The 23,673-nt window shown below is 61.7% G+C and overlaps 1 protein-coding gene across 6 annotated transcripts in view; it reads left to right on the top strand.

The window, feature by feature from the left end:
- The first annotated feature begins 653 nt into the window (after positions 1-653).
- The window catches only part of TACC1 (transforming acidic coiled-coil containing protein 1), a 36,911-nt gene continuing 13,891 nt past the window's right edge, over positions 654-23,673 (top strand). Inside the window, exons 1-6 of one of the 6 annotated variants that reach the window (XM_090051348.1) lie at positions 705-765; positions 9,665-9,750; positions 17,562-18,681; positions 20,021-20,056; positions 22,744-22,804; positions 23,434-23,641. In XM_090051348.1, coding sequence (XP_089907474.1) covers positions 17,723-18,681; positions 20,021-20,056; positions 22,744-22,804; positions 23,434-23,641 — 1,264 coding nt within the window. In that variant the 5' untranslated portion in view covers positions 705-765; positions 9,665-9,750; positions 17,562-17,722. Of the gene's footprint in view, positions 766-5,938; positions 6,055-9,402; positions 9,573-9,664; positions 9,751-17,561; positions 18,682-20,020; positions 20,057-22,743; positions 22,805-23,433; positions 23,642-23,673 lie in introns of those variants that run through there. The other 5 variants (XM_090051346.1, XM_090051344.1, XM_090051347.1 and 2 more) reach the window with 5 other exon arrangements.

Raw genomic sequence — 23,673 nt, 5'->3', positions numbered from 1 at the left:
AAAAAAAAAAAAAAGCGAAACAGGTGAGTTTCTAGACAAAAGTGTCATGTTGAAGCAAACCCTCTACCTGTGTCACTCCAGCCTACTGAAGTGAAATCCCAGTGCTCATCCAATGTCTGTCACTTGTATTGGGCTAAAGCTGCCTGCCGCATAGGATCCCAACCACGGGCAGGAGGCATGGCAGGGGGCTGCAAGGATGCAGCCATCACCAGTTCTGTTACACCAGCTCAGGAAACACCTCTTAGAGATGTTTCTCATTTCTCGCTGTCTCCCTGCAGCCCAGAGGCTGGCGAGAACAGCCTGTGCTGGGAAGAGAGATGTTTCTTCCCAGGGAGCGGCCCTGTTGCTGAAGCTGCAGCCAAGAGCACATTTTTATGGCATGACACCAGCGGGGCCTCTGCTGCAAAGTGAGAGAGATCCAGCTCCAGGGGCTGGGCTGTCGCTTGAGACCTCGGGAGCTGCTGGTGTGTAAGGCTTAGCCAGCACTGTCTGCCTCCAGGATCCCCAGGACGCTGACCATTTCCTCTCCCTGCCTTGGGAAGCACTTGCCAAAGATTACAAAACATCCTTTTCCTCTAACCCAAAGCCTGGTGTTCAGAAAGACACTACGCCCCCCAACCGACCGCTGTCCATCCCCTTCCTGCCTCACCGCCCCTTTCCCCCTGCAGCCGCTCACTCATGCTGCTTTCTCAGGATCGGGGGGGTTGGTGGCCCCGTCAGAGCTGAAGTGCCACAGAAACTGGGGAGCCGGCTGCGGTTAGACAGGTAGGGAGCCAGGGGAGCCGTGGGCTGGGGGACTCCTGGAGTCGAACGGGGAAGAGAGCGGGGAGCGATTCAGGTGCCAGCTGGGGGGAGCTTCCCTGCTCCTCTTGCTGCGAGCAGGTGCATGGAGGCCCCGTGCTTCTCCTGTTGCAAACCATGGGGAAAGCGGCCCCTGACTTCAGCATGAGCAGGATGGAGCCTAGGCTGGCGTGTCCCGGGGCTCAGAGTCTGAGAGTTGCTTCATTTGTCCTGGAAACATTTGCTAATGTTCATTCCCCGCCGTGCTGCTGCTGCTTATAGCAGTGGGATCCCCACTTGGACGTGGGCATTTCCCTCCCCTGACTCCTCTGGATCGGCAGTGAGCATGAGCACAAGGGAGGACAGTTTTGGCGGTGCCTCTGACTCCCAGCATGCGGCAGAGGGAAAGGGTCTCTGCCTGTGGCATTTAGGGGGCACCACCACGACTGTGTCCCAGACACAGAGGTCCCTGTCACTGTCAGCAGCGTTTTAACTACCTCCTGCCAACTTAGACCCCCAAGGCAGGAGAGAGAAGGGCTTGGGTGCAGCGTCCTGTCTCTCCATGGCTGCTGCCAGCATCGCAAGAGCTTTGCCCGTGCCAAGGGAGGCAAACCAAAGGACTGGGAGCCAGGCTGGGTGTCACGGCAGAGGTGTGGCATCCCAGCGTCTCTCTGCAGTAGCCGTGCTTGGTGTCCATTATTGCTGTCCCCAGTAATGCCGGGCCTGGAGCTGCTGCGGCATTTAAACAGGAGGCTCCAAGGAGGCATTTAAACAAGGCTGCCTCTGTCAGACACAATACTTAGTCATAGTCCCAGAACGAAAATAGACTTTGCCTCCAGGGCAGCACAGAGGCCGAGGCGCTCCTTTCCCGGGCACATGGAGCTTTCCATGGAAGTACTTTCTGGCTAATTATTACCAGCTGCTGCTTTTGCAGGCGGCTGCCACTCCACAGGTCGGCTCTGCGCTGCACTGCTGGGTGCCAGAGGCCTGTGGGGTGCAGCTAGCTGGGGGGAGCCAGTCAGAAAGCAATGGGGAAGGAGTGGACTCCTCCCAACCCTTTGGAGTGAGTCAATTTTCAGCCCACAGCTGTACTGTGGAGCATCACATCTGGCCGCTGAGTAAGCAGCGCCTGATGCTTGCTAAGCTTGCCGCCTGCTGCGTTTCTGTGGATGCCAGCCCCTTCCCTCTGGGAAATAGCTTTGCTGCCGCGTGCAGCACCGGGTCAGGAACCAGCCTGATGTGCTTGCTGGGGGCAGGGGGGACACCCTGAATATCCAAGGGGCTGCTTGCTGCACAAAACGTTACCTCTTGTGAGGCTTTGCTAAGTGTGGAAATGCCCCCAGGTGCCCTCACTCCTGGGCCTGTGCTTGTGGGTGATGTCTCAGGAGCAGGCAGCCAGGCCTCTGCCTTCTGCAGTTGTCCGGTCTGAATTGGGGATAATCCTGCCCTCTTCTGCAAAACAGGTGGGAGGGCTAATTATTGCTTACAACACGCTTTAAGACCTAGGGCCTGGTGAGGGGCAATAGCACAGTGTAGTGTTGAAGTGCTCAGCGCTTGGAAAACTGTCTTCTCTCCTACGACGCTAAATAGCTTCTATCGCAGTGATTCTGTGCTTGCACACACTTGCGCATGTGTGCAAAATTCCCCCTGCATGATTTCCCTTACAGGACATGCTTGAAAGGCCCCTGCTTGCCCAGCGTACCATGCGGGCCCTCAGCAGGGAGCACTGTAACTGCAGAGGTGACAAAAGCAGCTGCCACCTCAGGCAACTGGAACAGAAAGGAGCCTCTTTGCTCCATGTGCTTTCCAGCCGCGCCAGTGGCGCCGAGGCATGTGGCGGGCCAGTAGGGGGCGCTCCTGCGTTGAGCTGCCCACCTCCCTGCGCCCAACCACCTGCCAGGCTCCGAGTGCCTCCCTAGGGGCGCCTTATGTCCAGCTGACCTCCTTCCTGGAGCACGCTTGCTAGCCTGGGGGTAACGTAGCTGCCACCACCCCGAGAATGGACTCACTCCTGGCCCTGTGTCCTCGGGGAAACACAGGCCTAATAGTCCGACGGGTACTTGACCCAGTACAGGCACTTGGGGCACTTCCCCAAGTCAAGGGGGCAAAAAGTAAAGTCTCCCTTAGTCCGCAGACCTAAGGGGTCTCTTAGGCATAATTTAGACCCACCCCTCAATAAGTCTCCCACACCGGTCACAAAGGAGGACTTTATTGATTACCGGGGTAGGGTGAAAATAGAGTACAAGATTGAACAATATCTTAGAAATCCTAAAGAGCAAACAGTGTGGCTGAGGTAGCCTTTTGATCATGCATCTGAGTTACTGCCAGCTAGATATCTAACCAGATCTTGAGTAGCTTACTCACAAGCATCATCCAGAGACTGGTGAAGTTTCCCCTCTGGAGACAGGCAGTTTCCAGCTCGTGAGTTTTGGGGCGAGAGAGAGCCAGTTTCAGATGGTAAGGCTTCTCTGAGTCCCCCGCATGGCTGCTGCCCCACCTCCTGGGCAGTCCAAACTTCTATAGCCCCTGTGACCTCATTCACCTGGTCCAGTGGAGGCCAGCTCCGGTTGGCTGTTGGCCAACCAATTTGAAATACATCACCTGTTACCGGGCAGATTCCAGCCCACCAGGTAGATGCCCCTCACCCAGGTAGCTGATGCCAGTCACGTAGGCAGAGGGAGCAGGTTTCCTCCCTCCCTCAGGACTGCAGCCAGCTCAAGTCACCTAAAGAGAGAGAATGAGGTGTGAATCCTCTGTGATGGGCCCATCCCAATCTCATTGTCACAGGGCAGAGAATTTGGGGAGAAACCAAGGTGGATCTCTGCCACAAGGCACATTACCTGCTGCGTGTCCCCTTGACTTGGTTGCTCTCCAGTACAGGACATGCCGGCCACTGGCAGATGCCCCCCACGTTCATTTGTGAATGCGCACTACTTGACGGAGCGCTGGCTCTGTCTGGCAAGCGCTGTATCACAGCCCACCTGGGTAACCTGCTGACAAGGAGCAAAGCCTGACATGCTGCGTGCAGCCTAGGTCGGAAGCCTGGTTTACAAGGACAGAATTCTTAAGAAATACTGAACTCCTGCAGCTTGGCTGCGCTCCCTGGCACCTGGAGCCACCCTCCCAGCACTGCAGTGAGTCCGGTTGCCAAAAAGCCATGCCGAGCTGGCCTGGAGAGGCGAGGTGTGCAAGTGTGCACAGTCACACAGGATCTCGGCATCTGCAGGCACGTCGGACCTCCCATCAGGTTGGCACTACAATTAGAAGTGCTCCTGGTCCACGAATCCGTGCTGGACCCCAGGCAGCGCCCCTGTCAACCTTCATCACTTCAGTGCAATGCAAGGATCTGTTGTGTCTGCAAAGGAGCAGGCAGCTCCCTGTGAATGTCAAGCTGTTTCTCTGTTTGTTGGGCTGTCAATGGAGGCAGAGACAGACCAGGTCCCACAAGTGCACAGAGTTGGTTTTTAGAGACATGCAGCATAGATGGAGCTATCCCTCTTGATCAGGGACTCCTTGACTGAGGTCTTGAGCATCCCAGCTAAGATTAATTGAGCCGGCGATTTTGCTCTGGACCCAAACACACAGCAGGAGGCAATTTGTCTATAGCTTGAATCTGATCTGGCAATTGTTACACAGAGAAATTCACTCCTTGTGAACGTGTCTGTTCCTGAAGTGCAGCGTTAAGGACTTGGCACTGGCCTTTGGTGAGTTGTTTATAAGACGAGAGGGGGCACAGCCCTCAAATCCACTAGGGGAAATAAAACATAAAATACGGGAGAAAAATCAATTCCAACATACAAATGTCACAGAAATGATGGGACAAGGTTAACGTTGCTGGATGGTGGCTCTTTGTGCGTCAGATGGTTACTGTGGTATTAATAGCACAGCGTCACCATCACGGGCGGACAGTGTTGTATCTGGACCATGTACAGCAACAGCACCATACATGGAAGGGCACGGAGCATGCTCGGGCAGGGAAAGGCGTCTAGTTAGGAGCGGGGAATTGTGTCCCTGGCTGCTGTTTCTGTCTTACAGCGTGACAGCGGGCAAGAATGGGCTGCAGGCTCTCCTTCCAGGACAAGTGAGAGCAGCCACCCAGAGCAGGGCACAAACGTGACCCCGCTGGTGACACACCAGGGGTACCTAACAGATGGCATGGATATGATGTCAAGCAGCAGGGCCTCAGTGAGAGAACAGGCCCATCAGCTACTCTGTGCCCTCCCCATGATACACGAGAAGTGGCTTCCTCCTCGGGGCGAGTGAGGCGAGCGGTTCTGCACTCACCCCGGGGTAAGAGTGTGCACGCAGGACATTACAGCCCATCGCTGCTCTGGGGCACCGTCCCACCCTCGCTCACCCTTCGGGACCTCGCTCTTGTGCCCAGGCTTTGAGTGCAATGGGGCTTGCCCCAGCCGAGGATGTGCCCCATGGCTGTGGGGGACACAGGTGCCCTCAGCATCAAGGAAGCACAGGGATTGCAGTTTCAGTGCGGAAAGAAAAGCTCCGTGTGCTGAGTACAGTTTTGCTTGGTAATGTTTGGGTCAACAAAATAGGACACCGCTCCCTGTTCTTATGCTGACACGTGGCTGCTTTTTTAACCTCAAAGGCAAGTCTGTTGTCATTGCTAATCAACGGGGAAAACTGGGATAGCAGATTATTTGCCCAGGCGCCTGTTGGGACAAATCACACAGGCTTCAACTGGAAGGCCCATTCGCGGGTGGCACCTTGTCGGCCTCTCCTTCCTGCACCACCTCGTTCCACCTCGTTTTCCTGTGACCGCGCGCTTGCGGCGTGACACCGGACTGCCCGCCGTCCCCACCGCAGCCCCGGCCCTGGGGTCAGTGTACAGGAAAGCATGCGCTAGCGCCCAGGAGCGCTTCTGGCGCGGGCAGGCGCCCCGCGCTCGCCGCTCCTGGCTCCAGGAGTCCTCCCACCAGCAGCCTGGCTGCCAGGGGTGCCCTGCTGACCGGTGCCCTCCTCGCCACCTTTGTTTGGGGGACGGGGACAGGGACAAGACAGGGGATCCCGTGTCTGTGATGAGACCGAGGCGCGTCCCCGTGTGCGCTCCAGGGTGCGGTGGTGTCCGGGGGCGGGGCCAGGCGGGGAGGGGCGGGGCCGGGTCAGCTGTGCGGCCGCTCCTGTCCGGGCTGGGCCGGGCCGGGCCGGGCCGGGCCGGGCCGGGGAGGGGGGCGGTGCAGCCGCAGTGCAGCAGCGGGCCGAGCCGAGCCGCCCGGCCATGGGGGGCACCGCGAGCCAGAGGCACAAGGAGCCCGGGTGAGTCCCGTCCCCAGCACCGCCCTGCCCGGCCCGCCCCCGCCCCCAGAGGCCGAGAAACCGATGTGTGCAAGCAGGGGCCAGCAAAGCCAGGGGAGCGCACAGAGACGTGGGCTCGCAGGCGGGTGCGGGGGGCAAGAGCGGGGCCAGGCCTGCCCCCCAGCTGGCGGGGTGGCCCCGGGAGACGTGTTGCCCCGGTTTTGCCTCGTCTGCCTTGCCTGCCTCCCGCGGCGCACGGCCTGCAGCTGGCCAGGCTTGCCCGCTTGTCTGCAGGGTGCGTGAAACGGCCCAGGGCCAACTCGCAGTCAAGCGGGCACCGGAGACGGGGCAGGGGAGGCCAAGCAGGGCTCACGCCCACTCTACAGAGCACCAACGGAGGGTCCTGAGCAGCAGCACTGGGTTGTCATTGCCAGCACCTCCCCTGGCGAGAGCTGGCGAGGGTGGTGGTGGCGGTTGCAGAGGGCACGGGGCCTGGCTGCGGGACGAGCAGTGGTGCCCTGGGTGGCAGAGTGGCGGGAAAAGCCACTCTCTCTCCGGCTGCCCGTGCTGGGGCCTGCAACCCGTGGCGGCGGTACCTTTTCTTTGGTAACATCTGATCTGTTGGTGGATTCGGCAGCAGCGCAACCCTCACCTCCGAGGGCACCAAACAGAGCCAGAGGCCTGAGCATTTAATTAAGTGGCTGATAGGCCGAAGCCGGTGCTTTCTGCTTCATCCCTGTTGCCTCTGCACCGTGACAGGGCAGTGCAGGGGCGCTGGTGTCAGGGGGTGTTCTGGGTACCTGCTCATCCATCTCCAGTTTTGGGGCACCCATGAGCTACAGGGGGCCCTACAGCCAGGGAGCGAGAGGCACCCTGGTGAGGGGGCTGCAGTTAACTTAGGTGCCCATCAGTGCACACGCACAGCCCCCTAAACCTGTGTGCTGGCCCTCACCCTGGCCCACAGCTCCCCTGATCCCAGTACTGCCCCTCACTCCCAACCCGCAGCCCCCTGAGTCCAGCAGACCCCTCACTTCCACCCTGCAGTCCCCACATCTCACAGTGGTACCTCTCACTCCTGACCCGCAGCCCCCACTTACGCACAGCCATGCCCTCTCTCCTGACACACAGCCCCACCATGTCCAGAGGTGCCCCTCACTCCCAACCCACAGCCCCCAATGGTCCCAGCAGTGCCCCTCACTCCCAATCCACAGCCCCCCGTGCCCCTCACTCCCGACTCACACCCGTGTTATACATAATGGTGCCCCTCACTCCTGACCTGCAGCCCCCTTATACCCAGCAGTGCCCCTCACTCCCGACCTGCAGCTTTCCCTTATGCCCAGCAGTGCCCCTCACTCCCGATTTGCAGCCCCTGTTCCCAGCGGTGCCCCTCGCTCCCGACCCGCAGCCGAGCCCTCACTGTGCTGCTCGGTGGCCACGCGAGGGCAGTGTGGCGCCAGCCAAGAGAGCCAGTCCTGGAGCGCGGGGAAGCACGGGCACTGCGGGTCGGGAGTGAGGCCACCCCTGAGAAATGGGGGCGGCTGTGGATTGGGAATGAGGGGCTCTGCTGGGACCAGAGGGACTGCGGTTCAGGAGGGAGAGGCACCACTGGGGATGGTGGGGTTGCAGATGGGGAACGAGGGGCATATGGGGGGGTCTGTGGGTCGGGAGTTAGGGGCACCCCTGGGTGATGGCTCGGCTGTCAGTTATCACCTGGGTGGGTGATACTGTTTGTTAATGCATAGCAGTGAGCGGATGTAGTGGGGTCCGTGTCCCAGTCCCAGTTCCAAGGGACAGTGGTGCCAGTCTCTCCTTACTGGTCCTGACATGCCCTTGGTGCCCCTGCCTCCATTGCTTGGTTCCCTTGGCTTGGCTGCAGACCCTGGACTCACGTGTGCTGCAGGGAGGATGCTCTGGTGCTCCATGGCCTGGCCATTGGCATGGCTCTGTGGGTGGGGACCGAGGGGCAGTGGGTTGCGGGGTGGTACGTGCACGGGTCGGGCCCGAGGCATTTCGGGAGTGAGGGCAGGCTCTGTTCGCTTCTGAGGGCATGGTGCTGCTGGCTGCTGGAGCTAGGTGCTGTGTGCTGGCCCTCACTTGTGACAGGGAGCGATTTGTTCCCAATGCTCTCTGAGACAGAGGCCAGATGGGGTGACTATGGGCACAATGTGCCTTTTTGGGAGGCTGTTGTGTCTGTCCCTCAGCCCCAACTGCTGCAGTAGCATCAGAGCCCCATCGTGGCCCTTGGCAGGCGGCCGGCTCTTCCCTTCTTCAGAGGGGTGTGCAGTGCTGGTCGGTGCAGACAGCCTTGCTGGCCCGGGGCCTCCTGTGGGCCCAAGGAGCCGGGGTGGGGGGCTGCGAGCATTGTCTTTGCATCAGGGGCCGTGTGGGAGCTATGGCACAGGTCTGGGCTGCTGAATCCTGCTCGGCCCTCGTGGCGCCCCGTGTTTGTGCAGCACCTAGCATTGGGGCAGCTGCTGTGGGACTGCGGCTGCTTGGCCGCAGTGTCTAGGTGCGCAGTGGAGCTGAGCGCCCCCAGGCCAGTGGCCGGGGGCACTTTGCACAGGCCGTGCTCTCTGGCTTTGGCAGCGGGACCCCGCCTGCTGACAGTGCTGAGCAGCGTGGGGTAGTTGTGGGGGTGGAGGGCACCAGGCAGAGCCAGGCCTGCCCTGGGAGGGCTTCTCAGGCAGCGTGATGGGGACCGCGGGGCTGTCCTGCCCACGCCCCTCTGAACTGTCTAGCAGGAAAGGCAGGCGGATGCCACTCTGGCATCTCCCACCCCCAGGGCTGTGGGTAACAGCCTCCTGGTGCATCCGGAGCTGCTCTCGGCTCCGCAGCCCCAGCTGCCCGGTCCCCAGCCCTCCTTCCTCCGGGGCGGGAAGCTCCATTCTCGGCCTGCCGGCTGCACAATAGCAGGATGGCGCCAGCTTCCTCCTCCCCGTGCAGGCCTGGGCCCACGACTGCGCAGCGTACTGCCCACGGGCTCACGGGCCTGCTCCTGGGTGGGCGGGCAGGAGCCCTGTGTCGTGGCCAGATGTAGCAACACGCCACCCGCCGGGGTCCCTGGGTTGGCAGCGAGTCCAGATGCTGCTGAAGACGGAGCGGGGAGGGGGCTCCACGTGGTGCCGTGGGCCTGGGAGCTGCAGGGTGGTGGCAGGGGTGGAGGTCCTGCCACTGACTTCCTATTTGGCCTCGTGCGTGTCACTTGGCCTTCTGGTGGGAGGTCGGTTCAGGCCGGCGCCGCGGGGCTGGCAGGCTGACGCAGAGAGCCCGTGCGCGGCGGCGGCCGGGGGCGCCCCGGAGGCGCTGGGCGGGGCCGGGCTCCAGCGGGGGGGCGCGGGGCGGGGCGCCTGCGTGCGGGGCGGGGCGGGGCGGGGGGTGCCGCGCGCCCGGCCACATCCGCGCGCGCCTAGAGCTGCCCGGCGCGGCCCCATGGCGCTCAGCCCCTGGCGCGTCCTGTCGCCGCTGCACTGGGCCAGGTGGACGTGGGCCGCGGTGCGCGGCGAGGACCCGCAGCCGGAGCCGGGCTCGCCCGCCCTCAGGCAAGTGCCCGGCGGGGCCCGCGCCGCCGCCGCCGCCGCCCCCCGCGCCCGGGCGCGCCGCAGTGGTAATGCTCCTCTTTTCCCCTCGGCAGCTCGGACTCGGAAGGGAATTTCGAGACCCCCGAAGCCGAGACCCCGACGCGCGCGCCGCCGGAGCCCGGAGCCCCCCGCGCGGCAGGTAAGCAGGCGCCGGCCCGCGCTGCCGGCGGGCCGTGCGGGTCGCGGCGGCTCCCCGGGGCGGCGGCCGGCGGGGGTGTTTCCAGAAGCGGGGCGGGGTGAAACCCGCTGCCCGGGCTGTCCTGCCTGCGCGCCGGGGGGGCCCACGTCCCCGCCCTCGGCTGTGAGCAGCGTCTGGAGTCCCAGCGGTCTCGGTGGCCAAGGGGGGCGCTGGGAAACTGGCCTCTCCCGCCCGGGCTCCTGGGCAGGGGCGGGTGGCTGGTGGTGGCACGGCAGGCAGCGGGGGCTGCACGCCAAGGCAGAAGGGCTCTGGCAGGCCCAGGGTCAGCTGTGGCACCGAGGTGTCTCGGGGGGTGCTGCCAGGCGGGAGGCGCCGCAGATGCCGCGCAGGGGGCTGAAGGTGCCCGGGCGCACTGAGCGTCAGCATAGCAGCCATGCCAGCTGCCAGCACAGGCCGTGACCTTGGGCAGAGCCCCGCAGGGGATGGGAACCCGCCTGCTTTTCCCCTGCGGTACCTGCTCATCTGGTTCAGCCCTTCCCAGCAGCGTTGCTGTCAGACATTTAGAAACTGAAAGCCTCCGCTCCTCCGAGAAGCAGAGAGCAGGGGCTTCCTTCCCTGCCCGGTGTCCCCCACCCGCCTGTTGCCCCCACCAGCCTCCTTGCTCCCTTCCCGGCTCTGAGCGCCGAGCTCCCTTAAATCATCTGCTCGGTGGGAACCAAGGTGAATAGCACCGAGGCACGTGCCTGTTGCCAAGCGCCGTGTGCCCATCTGTTTCTTGTTGCAGTGCAGTGGCTTTGAAGCCTCAGCATCTGGCTAGCAAAAGGTGGAGGCCGTCAGTGGAAGGAGGGAGGCCTCCCTTTTGCTCGGTCTGTGTTTAGGGCAGGATGACTGGGCAGCATCGGGGCAGGGGGCCTGGCAGCTCTGTGTTGGCAGAGGCAGGTGGTGGGCCCCTCTGTGCAGGGCCCGTGGGGGGAAGCACTTGAGGAAGGAGCCCGTGTTGGGGTGAGCCCAGCACTGCCCTGGCTACCTGCTCTCGTCTTTGTCCTCCCCATTGAGTGGGGACAGTGCCAGAGATTCCCGGCCATGTAGCTCCTAAGCGTTTGCTCTGGCTGGGTCTGATTCATGCCGGGTGTGTGATGCAAGCCCTTGGGCGCTGCCGTGTTGCCTGGGCTTGCAGCAGGTGGTTGTTGCAGCCCGAGGGGTGCTGCGGCTGCTGGAAACATCACGGTGACGGCTCTGCAGGGACGTGGGGGGAGCTGTTCCCACGCACCCACTGTCAGACCCAGGGACCCGGCGTGAGGGGCGTGGGAGCCAGCAGGCAGCTGTGCGCTGGCAGCAGGGTCCACGTGCCTGCATCTGTCGAGGGCGGGGGGTTGTGCTTGCAGCCAAAGGCCCTCGGGACTCTCCCCTGTTCCTGGGTGAAGCTGGGGGTCTGCTCTGCTTGTGGGCCCCGTGGAGAGTCAGGGCCGGGTTTCCCTGGAGAGGTTTGGCAGCGCGCTGTGTGGGGCTCTTGGGAGGCAGTCGAGCCTCTCGCAGGTCTCTGACAACCGCATCTTGCTGTAGCTCTTCCCAGGAAGAGCCAGGCCAAGAGCAGCTGTGAACTCAGTGCACCAGCGACCCGGCTGCTCCTGGCACCCAGACAAAGGTGCAGTGTTCCTGCCCGTACGGTGGGACATGGGTTTGTGTAGCTGCGACGGCTTGTGCTGTCTAGGAAGTGGTGTATTGAAGTACCAGATCACGGGCAGCGGTGTGCTGGACAGGAAGAGTTTGCCACCAGACACGCGCCAGACCCTGACGGGCTTTGCGGACAGACGGCAGAGATCGGGGGGGGGGGCACACCGGCGCCCGGCTGCAAAGTCACCTTGCAAGGGCAACTCGCTGGGAGCTTGGCCCTTTCCCAAGCACCAGCAGCCACGAGAAGCCTTGTGTGCGGCCCTGGGAACAGATTTAGGAGAGACGTGACCACAGTTGTCCTCAGTGACAGCCATCTGTGCCTCTCGCCAGCCCTAGGTGAAACGGATACGCCGGCGCTTCGCTGGGATGCAGGAATGTGATCTGCCGCGCCCCAGTTCAGCGCGCAGCCCTGTCCAAGGGATCGGGTCTGCGTTGCTGCTGGCAGGAGGGTGCCGGGAGCCCTGCCCATAGTCAGTCAGGGCGGTTGTGGTTTCGACTCTTCCGTGGTTGTTTTCCCCCTGCTGCAGGGTGTGCTGCCGCGCCAGGCAGCATGGCGGGAGATGGCGTCTGTCCGCTGCCCTAGGAGGGATGTGCTCAAGCCTGGCCGTGACCCGTATACTGCGCTCGGGAGGCTTCCTGGGATGCCAGACTGCTGGACCTTGGCTCATACGTACATTAAACCCCCATCACAGCAAGGCATCTTGGCTCCCTGGGGGCTGGGAGATGAGCACATGTAGATGGGCAGCATGTGCTCTTTCACGTGAGCTGCCTGCCGCTTGGCAGCGGGGGGTGCTGATAAATAATGCGGAGTCGGCCCAGCGTAATGGCTGCTTGTCAAGGTTTAAATAACAGAGTTGTTGTGTGCAGCAGGCGCCAGGCACGCCCAGAGTCTCGGAGGAGCAGCTGCTCCTGGGAGGTACGCTCCTCTCCGTGCAGTGTGGTGCTGGCAGCTCTACGTACCTGTGTGCCTGGCCGTCCCTGGGCTCACGCAGGCTAGAGGAGCTGGGAACCCGGGTACCTCCCCTCTTAGATAGCACTGGTAACTTAGAAACCACGTACATCGCAGCTGCCCCGAGCTGGTTTTCTCCAGGCCTTTGCACCCGGGCACCCAGTTTTGGGGTTGCACCATGCATCAGAAAGGTCAGGCTGGTGTACTGGTCGTCAAAGATGGGAATTCCTCCTTTTGAGGACAAGGAGCCAGGGTTTGTCTCTCTCCCACTCTGACTCATTTGAATGCGCGTCCTCTTGCTGCCCTGGTGATGGAGAGTGTAATTCTGTCCTCCTCTTGCCAAGGGCCCCTCCTCTGAGCTCCCTTGGGGAACACGTTGTGCAGGGCAGCGAGCTGGATCCGCATGTTCAGATCTGCCACCGAGGGCCCCAGCTCTCTCCAGGGTTTGCTTCTGTTCTGCTCGAGTCAGGCCTGTTACACGGTGTGGCAGCAGCATCCTTGGCTGGTGGCTAGTGAAGCTGCCTCCTAATTCTTCACGGTCACTAGAGTGATGCTGGGACCAGTGTCCATTACCAGAGGGAAGTCTCTGGCTTTAGCAGGGAGCCTCCCAGGCTGCCTTGTGTGTGGGTGAGCTCTGCCCCAGGGACAAGAAATGCCTGGCCTAGTGAATGCATGCAGAATGAGTCAAAGGCAGAGGCTGCAGAGAGTGGCGGGGAGTCCTTGCTCCTTGGCCTGGCTGCCGGAGGCATGCGATGCAGGGGAGGAAGGGCTCTGTGGGCACTGTCAGAGCCTGGCGCCTGTGAACGAGGCAGAGGAGGGAAGGCTAATGCATGCGGGAGGGCTCGTCAAGGCTTGTCTCTGCCCAGCCTGGGAGCATGTGCTGCTGCCCACTGCCCCTTGGGCCCAGCATACTGTGACCTAGTGGGCAGGGTGCAGAGGGGCGAGGGTGCCCGTTCGAAGAGACTGTGGCAGGAGCTGGCTCCCTGCCCTGTCCAAAGAGCTCCAAGCGGCTGCTACTGAGCTGCAGGCGTCTGGCGTGTGTCCTCCCGGTGTCGCTCGGGCCGGCGCAGCGGAGTTCACCTACGTTGCAGCGTCGTGCAGGCGAGTGGCATGAGGCAGCCGGGCTTGCAGCCCCTTGGCTGGTCCGGCAGTGCTCGGGTGCTCCTGACAGGCGCGCGCGAGTGAGAGGGGGGCTGCGCGGCGCCGGCAGGCCGGCTCTCCAAACATGACTCACCAACGGCTCGGGGGCTGCAGGAGGCGAGGGAGACTGGAATGTCAATGCACAGGCGGAGCGGCGCAGCCGTTACGCTGCGGGGATGGAGTGGGGGGCTTTTCCAAGGCTGTTGCAAGACCTGCGCCAGGCCTGCTCCTGCTCGCTGCTGGCTTGGGGTGCTGCTGCTTTGAGGGGGGTGCAGGAAAGCTCTGCTGGGTTTGTGTCCTGTGCCGCCATTCCTGCAGGAGCGCTCCCTCTTTTCCTTTGGTCTCGATGATGGAGTCGGAGGAAATGCAGCTGCCGGCCAGCGGAGGAGATGAGGGCAGGGCTCTGGGCAGGCTGTTCTCTGCAGCCCTTGCTGGGTGGAGGGGTCTGGGGTGGCGCCTCGAGGGAGCTCTGACTTTGACTCCTTTGCCTACTCAGAGTGAGTGGCTGGGAGGGGAGTTTGAGCCTGGTGCTGGGGGCTTAGCAGCGCCTGCCCTGCCCAGCACGGTGCCTTCCTTGACCCCTCCACCCTTGTTGGAGCATCTTAGCCCTGAGCACCGGGAAGGACTCCTCTCCCCTGGCATCTGCAGGACTGTGCAGAAGGTGGGGGAGGGATTGCCCTGGCCATGAATGGCTGCACAGGGGAATTTGAGCTATGTGGCCAACACCCAGCCTGTCTCTGCACCCTGTGTGGGGACTGTGCTGTGTGGGGGGGCAGCTGTCCTGCTGCAGCTCAGCCTGGATCCTGCCCCCAGATGCTCGTCTCGGCCCGTCGCTCTCCTCAGGGCGCTGTTGCTTCCTTGCTTGTGACAAGGGGCGCATCGGGATCCCGAGGGGCACAGCAGGCTCCTCTGCTCCCTGTCTTTTGCTGTGCCCTGTGGGGCAGCCAGGGGCTTTCCAGTGCTGCCTGAGACATGAGTGGGGAAGCTGGCACCATCCCCGGTGGCTTCCTGTCTTGGGCAGCTCTCAGGAAGTTAAAAGCAGTAATAGTCCAGGCCAAGGCTGGGTCTTGCCTTGCTCAGAGCCCCTCAAACTCTGGTGGCAGCCAGCCTGCTGCCCTGCACACCCCGGCTCCCCCTCCCTGCGCCCATGCCTGCAGAAACAGGTGGGCTTAGCTGCGGCCTGGGTGTGAATAAGCTTCTGTGTATGGGGGAGGGAGCGAGCTGCAGACTCGAGGGCCTCCAAGAAAATGTGGTTTGTTCAGTTTGCTCATAGCTGCAGGCGGGAGCCCCGGCGGCTCTCGATGGGGTGGGGTGGAGATGGCAGAGAAGGCCTGTCTCCTGGCACTCAGTGCCCAAACCATGTATAGCCTTATTAGGTAGCTGCAGCATCTGGATCGCCACATGGACACCTTGTGCGTGGGGTGGGTTTCGCTGTGGGCCCCCGCCTCTGTGCAGCATCACTTCTAAGGCCTCGGCTGCAGATGCCCCCTCCAGCATGCTCCTGCCATCGAGGCTGTGCCCCCTCCAGAGGCATCCGAGCTCCCCCGTGCCCGGGCACGCAGCAGCCACAAGCAGAGGGAGTTGACTCGGTGAGAGGCAGCTGAGAGCCCTTTCCCTTGAGTCAGGGAGGTGGGACCGGGGCTTCGTCTCATCCAGAGCTGAAGTGCAGGTACCCTCTGGAGTGCCCCGTTGTGCCGCCTGCTTGGGATTTTGGCCGGGCGCTGCCTACTCTTCCCACCCCAAACACCGGCATCAGGGCTGTGGTTAATACACTGCCCTTCAATCCAAAAGCCTGGCTTGGATTGGCTCAAAAGGGGAAGTGCTAATTAGCCCTGATACCATAGCCCAGGAGAAGCAGTGCTTCAAACCTTTCTTTTCCCATCAGGGTGGCAGGCAGCTGGGCCGAGGCCGACAGTTCAAGCTGGATTGCCTGGCTGGACGTGTGTGGGGGGTTTTAGGGGCAGGAGGACTCTGCAGTGCTGGTGTGTGAAGGACCTGTGACTGCTGCCTGTCTTTGTGCAACACAGGGGGCTCTGGCATACAGTACCCTGCTCCCTGCTCCCGCAGGACCTGTCTGACCCAGAGCCGCAGCACTTTGTCTGCAGTGCCATGGCAGCGTGGAGCTGCCAGCCTGGCGCATCTGAGGGCACCGCAGGTGGGCACGAAGTCTTGCCAGTGGGGACCCAGCTTGTGTCTCTGTCCTAGTAGGGCGGGTGCTGTGGCTTCCTACGTGTACGTGGTGCGGTGACCTGCGCCGTGCATGGCATGCGAGTGGAGGAGCATGTGGGCTGCCCCAGCTAGAGCTTGCCCTTAAAATACAAACTGGATCCTGGTCGCCACCCACGTGCCTCCTCTGCTGTTCAGACACGTGGTGTCTAATGCTTGTGAGACGCATCTCCAGGCAGCACCCTCCCCAGCTCCATGCATGCTGGCCTGCACGTCAGGCATACGGCACGTGCCCAGGAAGAGAGAGAGTCCTTCCAAGGGGCACGGCTCATGGGGAAACCCCAGGAAGCACGTGAGGGTTGGCACAGTCCACCCTGGCATGGCTCAGCTCTCCAGAAGGGCCTGGACATTGTGCAGTAGCAGTGCTGTCTGGTGCGGGCGAGCCCTGCCTGATTGCTGAGCTTGTCACAATCAATCAGGCTCTTTCTGGAGAGCAAAAGCAGAGGTGCCGGAGGCGAGCAGGAGCGTTGTCAGACCAGCTCAGCACTCGAGTCATGAGGAGCCCTGAGATGTTCTCCGTGGGCCCGATCCGGCAGTGACACCCGTGGTCTGCGCTCTCCCTGCACCGGGCACCCCCTTTTTGCCAGCGTGAGTGCAGGGACAAGATGTGGCCCATGCCTTTGGTGTGCCACGGCACAGCTCGCTGAGCCTAGAGGGGCTGCTGGTCGTCCTGGTGCCCCCATCCCTGGATGTCACCTCCTGTGAGCAAAGCTGCAGTCTTGGCGAAGCACAGGGAGAGATTCTTGCTCTGAGGCCGCTGTCCCGTCACGTGGGTGCAATTGTGTGCAGGATCCTGGCACGGGGCCTTGGTATTCCCAGGGGCTGGGTTCTTCCCAGCTGAGCGTGCTTAGGCCGAGCACCGCTCTGAGCAGTCCCACTCTGCTCAGCCTTTGGCTGGACACTTCCTCCCACGGGGACAGAAGTTGTGGGCTGGGGAACGTCATGGGGCAGCCGAAACGGCTGCTGGTGGTAGAGCTGGGCCTGAATGGCTGATTACAGCGGCTGCTCATGGCCTTTAAAGAAGTCCCTTTGCATTCCTCAAGGGAGGCCAGCAGGGCCCTGGCTGCACCGAATTCATAGCCGGCCTGGGGCAGTGCCCTGAGACATGTAACTTGATGGCTCACCTATAACCGGGGAGTCAGAAACTGCCCACGCTGCCTCTTCTCCTCTGAGCCCACGGCTCTGTGCTGCTACCTGCGGAAACCCCGGGAAGGAGTTTCCATTCTGCAGGTGGCTTTTCCAGGGTGGACTCTGGAGGTGGGTTGGGTTTTTAGCTCCCTGTCGGGATGAGCAGTGTTCTGGCTGCTGTTTCCATGCAGCATTGGCAGCCTGGCTGGTATCAGTGGGAGCCCACAAGAAGTGCTGGGTGATCCTCCCAAGCCAGGGGTTTCCCCAGAGCCCGAATGCGTTTGCTGTCCAGTCGCACTGCCAAGCCCATCTTGCTCCCTGGGCAGTCCGAGTCTGAGTCCGAGTCCGAGAGGGCTGCAGGGGAGGGAATCTGGGAGCGGAGACTTGTGGAGGGTCGTTGATGTGGTGCGTGATTGTGCTGGTTCCTGCAGGGGCGTTGTCTCCTGCTTGGCTTTGCCGTGTGCCCAGTTCTCATCCTGTACTTTGAGTCTTCCCACTGGGGCCCTGAGCTGGGGAGCAGCTGGTGGTTGCAAGGGGATCTCGGATGATCTGTGCGAAGGGGGACATCTTGGTGTAGGGCCCCTGGCACCTGAGAAGCCCATTCGTGAACCCTTCCACTTGCCTGTCTGTACAGGGTTGGCTGGGGATGTTGTGGGTCTCCCGGTTCTCACGTGCCTCTTCTGTCTCTTTCTAGAGCTCCCCGGCAGCGGTGACCAGCCGGCGGTGGAAGTTCCTGAGAAGCCCTTGCACCAAACACGCTGGGAGGATGAGGCGCAGGCAGCTCTCTTTGTCCCTGCGGGCGAACAGCACTGCCCCGTGGAGCCGAGCCTTGGGCTTGGCAGAGATTCGCCAGTGATGCCACATGCTCCCAGGACAGAAGTGGCAGTGCCTGGCAGTGAAACCGGCCCTGAATCCTTGGGAACATCAGCTCCAGACCAGCTTGTGTCGGCCGATGCCCCCATAGCCCCTTGGGAGCAGGGGATGTCCAGAGAAGACATGGTCATCTCTCTCAAAGGGTCAGTGGATGATGAGCCCCAGGCTGTCAACGCTGCTCTGGAGCAGGTGCCCAGCAAGAGTAAGCTGAAGAAAATGAAGCCACCTTCCCTTCGGAAAAAGGTGGACGTGGAACCGGCAGAGGAGGGGGTCCCAGTCCCCCAGGCGTCATACCAGTTCAATCCGGAGGAGTACGATGAGAGCGTGAACCCCTTTGTGACGGGAGGGTCCAAAATACCAAACTCTCCTCCAGCAGCCCCGCACGCCTTCCCTGCTCCTGGCAGTGATGCCAGCAGCAATGGGGGGGAGCCGCTGGAGGAGACCCGGGGGCATGCCCTGAAACTAGAATTTGATTTTACGCCTGGGGCAGACAACCCAGAGGGCAAGAGAGCTCCATCGAAGAAAGCCAGCCGCAAACCAGGCAGCAAGCTGACGCCCAAGCGGCAGAGGGATGCTGCTCTCAAGCCCACAAGCGCTGAAGATATGGCTGGGGCTGTGGATGACGTGCCGCTCCCCAAAGGGTCTTACAAGGGGGGCCCCAGCCAGTGGGACAGTACCAGCTTCAACCCCTTTGGGGGCAGCTCTGCTTTGCAGAACTCCCCGACTGTGCCCAAGGGGTCGTATCACTTTGACCCCACCAACTTTGACTCTGTGGATCCTTTCAAACCCACCAAGAGCTTGGACGACACAGCTGCTGACCCCTGCCCCACCGCTGATAACGACCTCAATGAAATCCTGGAGTCTCAGACGCTGGAGGTGCAGGTCGAGGAACTGCTGCTAGGCAAGGGCTCGCCAAAGAAAGCCAAGTCACGTTTGATAACGTGAGTGGCGGTGCATGCTGGGCTTGCAGCTCTGGTGCCTGTGGTGGGGATGGGCAGCTGATGGTCGCTCTCTGGGCGAGCTGCTCTCTCCCATCTTTCCCAGAGAGCTTGGGAATAATCACTACCACGTTGCTCTCATCCTTGTTCTTCCGGTGAAGGAGCCTAAGAGATCAGGGGTCATAGTAGATGGCCAGAGTCCGCAGCACCCTTAGGAGTCTGTGGCTGCCCTGTACTGTCAGCAGACTGAGCTGCATCTCTTCTACCTGGGACTTCTTGTTCCTTGGGAACTGATGAGATGAGAGAGGCAGATGAGCTCAGCAGCGCTTGCTTTTCCTTGGGGGGCCGCACAGCCTGGTGTGTCAGACAGCAAGGGGTAGCTGTCCCAGCATGTCTTGGGGGCACCAGCCTGCGAGAGGGTCTTCGGGGTGTTAAGCAGCACGGCGTGGTGAGAGTCCAGTGTCTGGAGCTTGAAAGCAAGGGACATCAGACCGGGCATTTAAAACAACTGCACCATGGCAGGGTGGGGGGAAATTTCCAAGCGTCTCGATAGCAGCCAATTTGTGGTTCTTTTTGGAAATAAACCAGGTACTGCCGAGAGGTTTTGCAGCTTGGCACAGGACTTCCTGTCCTTAGCTCAGAGAGGGACCGTTAGACTGGCAGGCCATTTGTGCTCTCCGCCTTCAGCCCTGGCACAGGCAGCACGGGCTTTGTCTTCCCTTACAGAGCGGTTTTGCTGCACATGGGTTGATTAAGCCCACGAGCCATGCCGTTCTGAGTTGGGCTGCGAGGCCCCCCGGCGCCCCGGGAATGCAGGCTGCCTTGTTGCAGCACGCCCCGGGCTGCGTCCTCCGTGTCTCTTCCATGCTAGCACAGGGTGCTCTCAAGTCCGGTCTGCATGGGCCTGAAGGGTCTGGCTGACCTCATTTGGAGGGAGGGTTTGAAGTTGCAGGATGATGAAACACCAGCAGTAATGTGTCAGGCGAGAGTCAAGTCTCTTGATACAACCCCCAGGGCAAAAGGTTAGTGTGCAGCAGCAAAGCAGGGAGCGGCTGTGTACTGGAGATGGGTTTCCTGGGAAGTGTGGGGGTCTTGCTGCTGCACCTGAGAAGGGAGCAGCAGCCGGGGCACAGGAAGGGAAGCGTGGGAAGTAGAGGGATTTCGATTTGTAATGGACCGTGGCCATCTCCTCTGAGGGCAAACACCTTGTGCCTGCATGCCCCCAAGGACAGGACTGTGCAGGGCAGAGATGCTATCCAGGTCTTTACACATGCTTTGATTTTTTTTTTTTTTTTTCCCTCCATCTGTCTGTCTCTCTCCTGTCCGTTCTTTGGTGCCTCAGGACAACTGAACAAGTGAAATTTCTCTGTTTTCTGTTGTAAGTACTCTTCCGTTTCCTCTTCTGTTTCCGGTGTGTGTTGGCATCCTCCAGCCCCACCTCTCTCCGGCATGCAGGCTCCTTCCTGCTTCTGGAGCTCTGTGGTCCGGCTCGTGTTGCCCGCACTTCTCCGGCTTCGTTCCACCGGGCAGCTGAGCCCTGCGAGGGGGAGTGCGGAGGGCCGGGCGGGACAGCGGTCGTGCCTGCGGTGCGCGCCTCTGCTTGCTCTCATGGCATGCCACTTGCAGTGCACTTTGATGCTGTGACGGCGTATGAAGCCTGCGAGTGCTCGAGTGCAGAGAGGTTCGTCGTTGGCCCTGCAGTAGTGCCAGGTGCCCAGACAGAACTGGGCCCTGCTGTGACCGTGCTCGGAGGTGGTTCCTCTTGTGGCACGGCAGACCGTGCAAACGCAGGGCGGGAGCAGACAGAAGTCGCTGTCCCAGGTCGCCCCGCAGGCAAAGTGGGAGGGCCCCAGTCTCCGGAGGCCTGAGCCAGTGCTCCAGCCTGGAGGCAGCTCGGCCGTGTTAGAAATAAGGTTAGGGTGGGCCAGGACAGCAGGTGCTGGCTCCAGAGAAGTAGACTTGGCCCCAGCATGGTAGTAGGGAGGACAGGGACGGACCAGGCTGGCATAGCTCAGCCTCCTGGCTAATTCCTGGGCCTAGACAGAAGGAAGGTGCTGCCCCTCAGTGCACAGTGCCTGTCCCGGGGAGGGCTCTCTTAAGGTACTGGCTAGTCTTAATAAGCTGCAGAGCCTGGCTAGAGCAGCTGGGGAGACAGACGGGTGCCAGGGCGTCAAGCAGAGGAGCTGTGCCACCCCAGCAGCAGCAGCTTAGTGCAGCCTGGCCTGGCACACAGGACCCCCTGCCTGTTGCCAACTGGTGCACGCGGCACCCCTGTGCATGAGCACCCTGCAAAATGCTGAGTGCTCCTCAGAGATCCCCTGGCCCTGGCCATGCCTTGGCGCTACCTCCGTGGCAGTGTTGTGCTTCAGCGCTGTGCACCTTGTGCTGGTGAGGAGGAAAGTAGGGCAAGCCACGGTGCTCTGTGCTTGTGGGTCCTGGTCCTGTCCGCGGGGGGTGGCGCGCAGTCCCTCTGGCTCTTGCCTGTCTAGCAAACTGCTCGGGCTTCATTTGGGGGTGGAAGCAGAGGTCAGGACGCTCAGGACTAGCTGGGGAGGCAGGTTCAATTTCTGTACGGCGCGTCCTCCCGGTAAACACAGCACCGCGGCAGGGGGAGACTTAGAGCATGTGCAGACGGGAGCAGAGCCAGGCTCCAGGGCTGGCGCTCACGTCCGAGCCGTTCAGAGTCCTGTGCTGCTATATGGGGAGCCGTGGGCTCGTGGAGCAGCCTTGCGCATGTGGATTTAGGAGCCCCCATGGCAGACGTTTCCCTGAGCTGATGTAACTGGACTTGCTTGAATGGGAGCTCTGTCCTGGCGAGCAGGCGGCTGTAGATGCAGAGTATGGAGTGGCCCGTGGTGCCCAGCTCGTGTAGGGCATGCCCCTTAGCCTGTGGCTGGCTGTGGTCTCCCTGCCCCTTCCGCTTGCAGAGCTGTCTTGCTACTGGGGGGTGGGTGCTTTGATCCAGTGGGCTGCCCTGTGCCTGGGACCTCTTGTGGTGATTGCTCTCTTTCTGGGGGGATCGTCTAAGGGTCTCTGGGACGCGAGCTGCAGCTGTTTGCAGTTGAGTCCTGGAGATGAGCAAAGTCTGGAGAGGTTTTCAGGTGGACACGGGTGTGAGCGGTACCTTGCAAGCAGCGTCCCTCAAGTGCATGTCATGTGCCCGTTAGTGCCTGCCTGTGCCACGTGTGGGGAGTGAGCGTTGCGGACAGGGAGAGGGAGCAGGAGCTGTGAGGATGCCTGGAGGGAAGGCAGCTGGGTGCAGCAGGTCTCGTTGCAAATCAAGGCCCGGGTGTACGGCGCCTTCACAGAAACCCCCGTCTACATGCCACTGCCTGGGCTTGTTCTCACTGCAGCCAGGGCCGCCGGTTGCTGTTGGGAAAGTTGTCTTGTTTGGAGGGACTGAAAATCCCACCGCCCGGAGGGCGAGCTCTGTGGCGGTGAGCTCCAGCCCTCCTCTGCCAGGAGTCTCTTTGCCCCTAACCAGAGAGGGAGGCTGAAGCTGAAGAGGAGTGGAGCGGTGCCAGTATCTGCCATGTGGGAAGGAGACGACGGCTTGGGCAGGCAGAGTTGCCAATGCTCGGATGCTGCGGGCACCAGACAGCTCGGAGGTTGGGCGACGCGGGGACCTGCCACTGTGTCCGGTGAAGGCCCCGGGCAGAACTGCTGCCCCCTAATGAAATCGGCCAGATGATGCCGCCAGGGCAAGCTCTGGATGTTGGAGAAGGGAGAGCGCTGTCTTCCAGCCTCGGTCCTCATCCTCTGCCCCCGGAGTCACTGCCTCTGGGCTTTTCCTTTGTGGAGGGGAAAGGGGGGAATAAACGTGCTGAAGAAACCGTGGGATGGCTGGCTGGTTCTTTGCGCGGTGCAGTGTTTCGGGACGCGCCTGTCGCGGTCTCCCCCGACAAGCTGGGGACCACGTCCCATCAGTGGGGTGCAATGCTAGCGCTGGGGCTGCCCATCATTGCTTCAGCTGTCTCTGCACCTGCCCTTCCCACCACCTCCCCCATCCCCTCCACGACTGGTAGCCCCCCCAGGCCTAAAGCGGTCTGTCTGTCTTGTCCGCAGGAGCGGCTGCAAGGTGAAGAAGTACGAAACACAGCCCCTGGTCCTGGACGTCGGCCCTCAGGTACATGCGGGCAGGCGGCTCTCCCTGGCGGCCCTCGGAAAGCGGCGGGCACTCGTGGGAGAGGAGCGGGGTGAGGGGAAGCAGGGGCGCTTGTGGCTCCAGGTCACAGAGCCGAGCGAGCTGTCCTGGGAGCCGCTGCGGGAGGTTGGCTTCGGACCCAGGTTTCCTGTAGCCACGTGTAACCCTCAGTCAGACTTGCCGGGAAGGGCTCGTGGGCTCTCGCCCCTCACGCACTGGTGAAGCCATCTCTCCACCCCACCAGCACCTGGCTTCTGCGAGGAGGTGCCGAAGGACCCCCTGCGGGACGAGCACGGCCCCTATGGTCACTGTCCGGCCAAGAAACGGGGCCCGGTCCTTAAGTGTTCTGTGTGGCTGCCGGGGCACACAGAAGACCGTGCCGTGATGTGGTCCCAGTCTAGTGGGGCAGCCTCTGTGCATAGGATTTAACACTTGGAGGGGCTTTGTCCTTGCGGGAATTGCTGCTTTGCTCCCCCGCAGTGCTTCTCTCTTCCAAAACCTTCCTGAGGGGCTGGTCACAGCAACTTGGGGGGTGGCAGGCCATCCCTGCTTTTCCAGTGACTCGCCGGCCTAATTAGCCTAACGTTTCTCTGTGTACCCCAACCCTCCAGGGAGAAGGAGCGCTGATCTCTGATGTACCAGATGTCGCAAATCGGGATGGACATGCCACAGACGAGGAGAAGCTGGCCTCCACGTCCTGCGGCCAGAAGCTGCCTGGGCTGGAAGCAAAAGGGGAGGCCGAAGACGACCTGGAGTACTTCGAGTGCTCCACCGTCCCTGCACTTGCCGCAAAACTCCCCTTCCCCCCCTCGGAAGCAGGTACGGCGTCGCTGTCCTTGGCTGTCTCGATA

Source organism: Crocodylus siamensis, chromosome 6, assembly GCF_052110815.1.
Source record: "Crocodylus siamensis isolate JL-2025a chromosome 6, ASM5211081v1, whole genome shotgun sequence".
Lineage (NCBI taxonomy): Eukaryota > Metazoa > Chordata > Crocodylia > Crocodylidae > Crocodylus > Crocodylus siamensis.
This window is presented reverse-complemented; position numbering and strand designations above follow the sequence as displayed.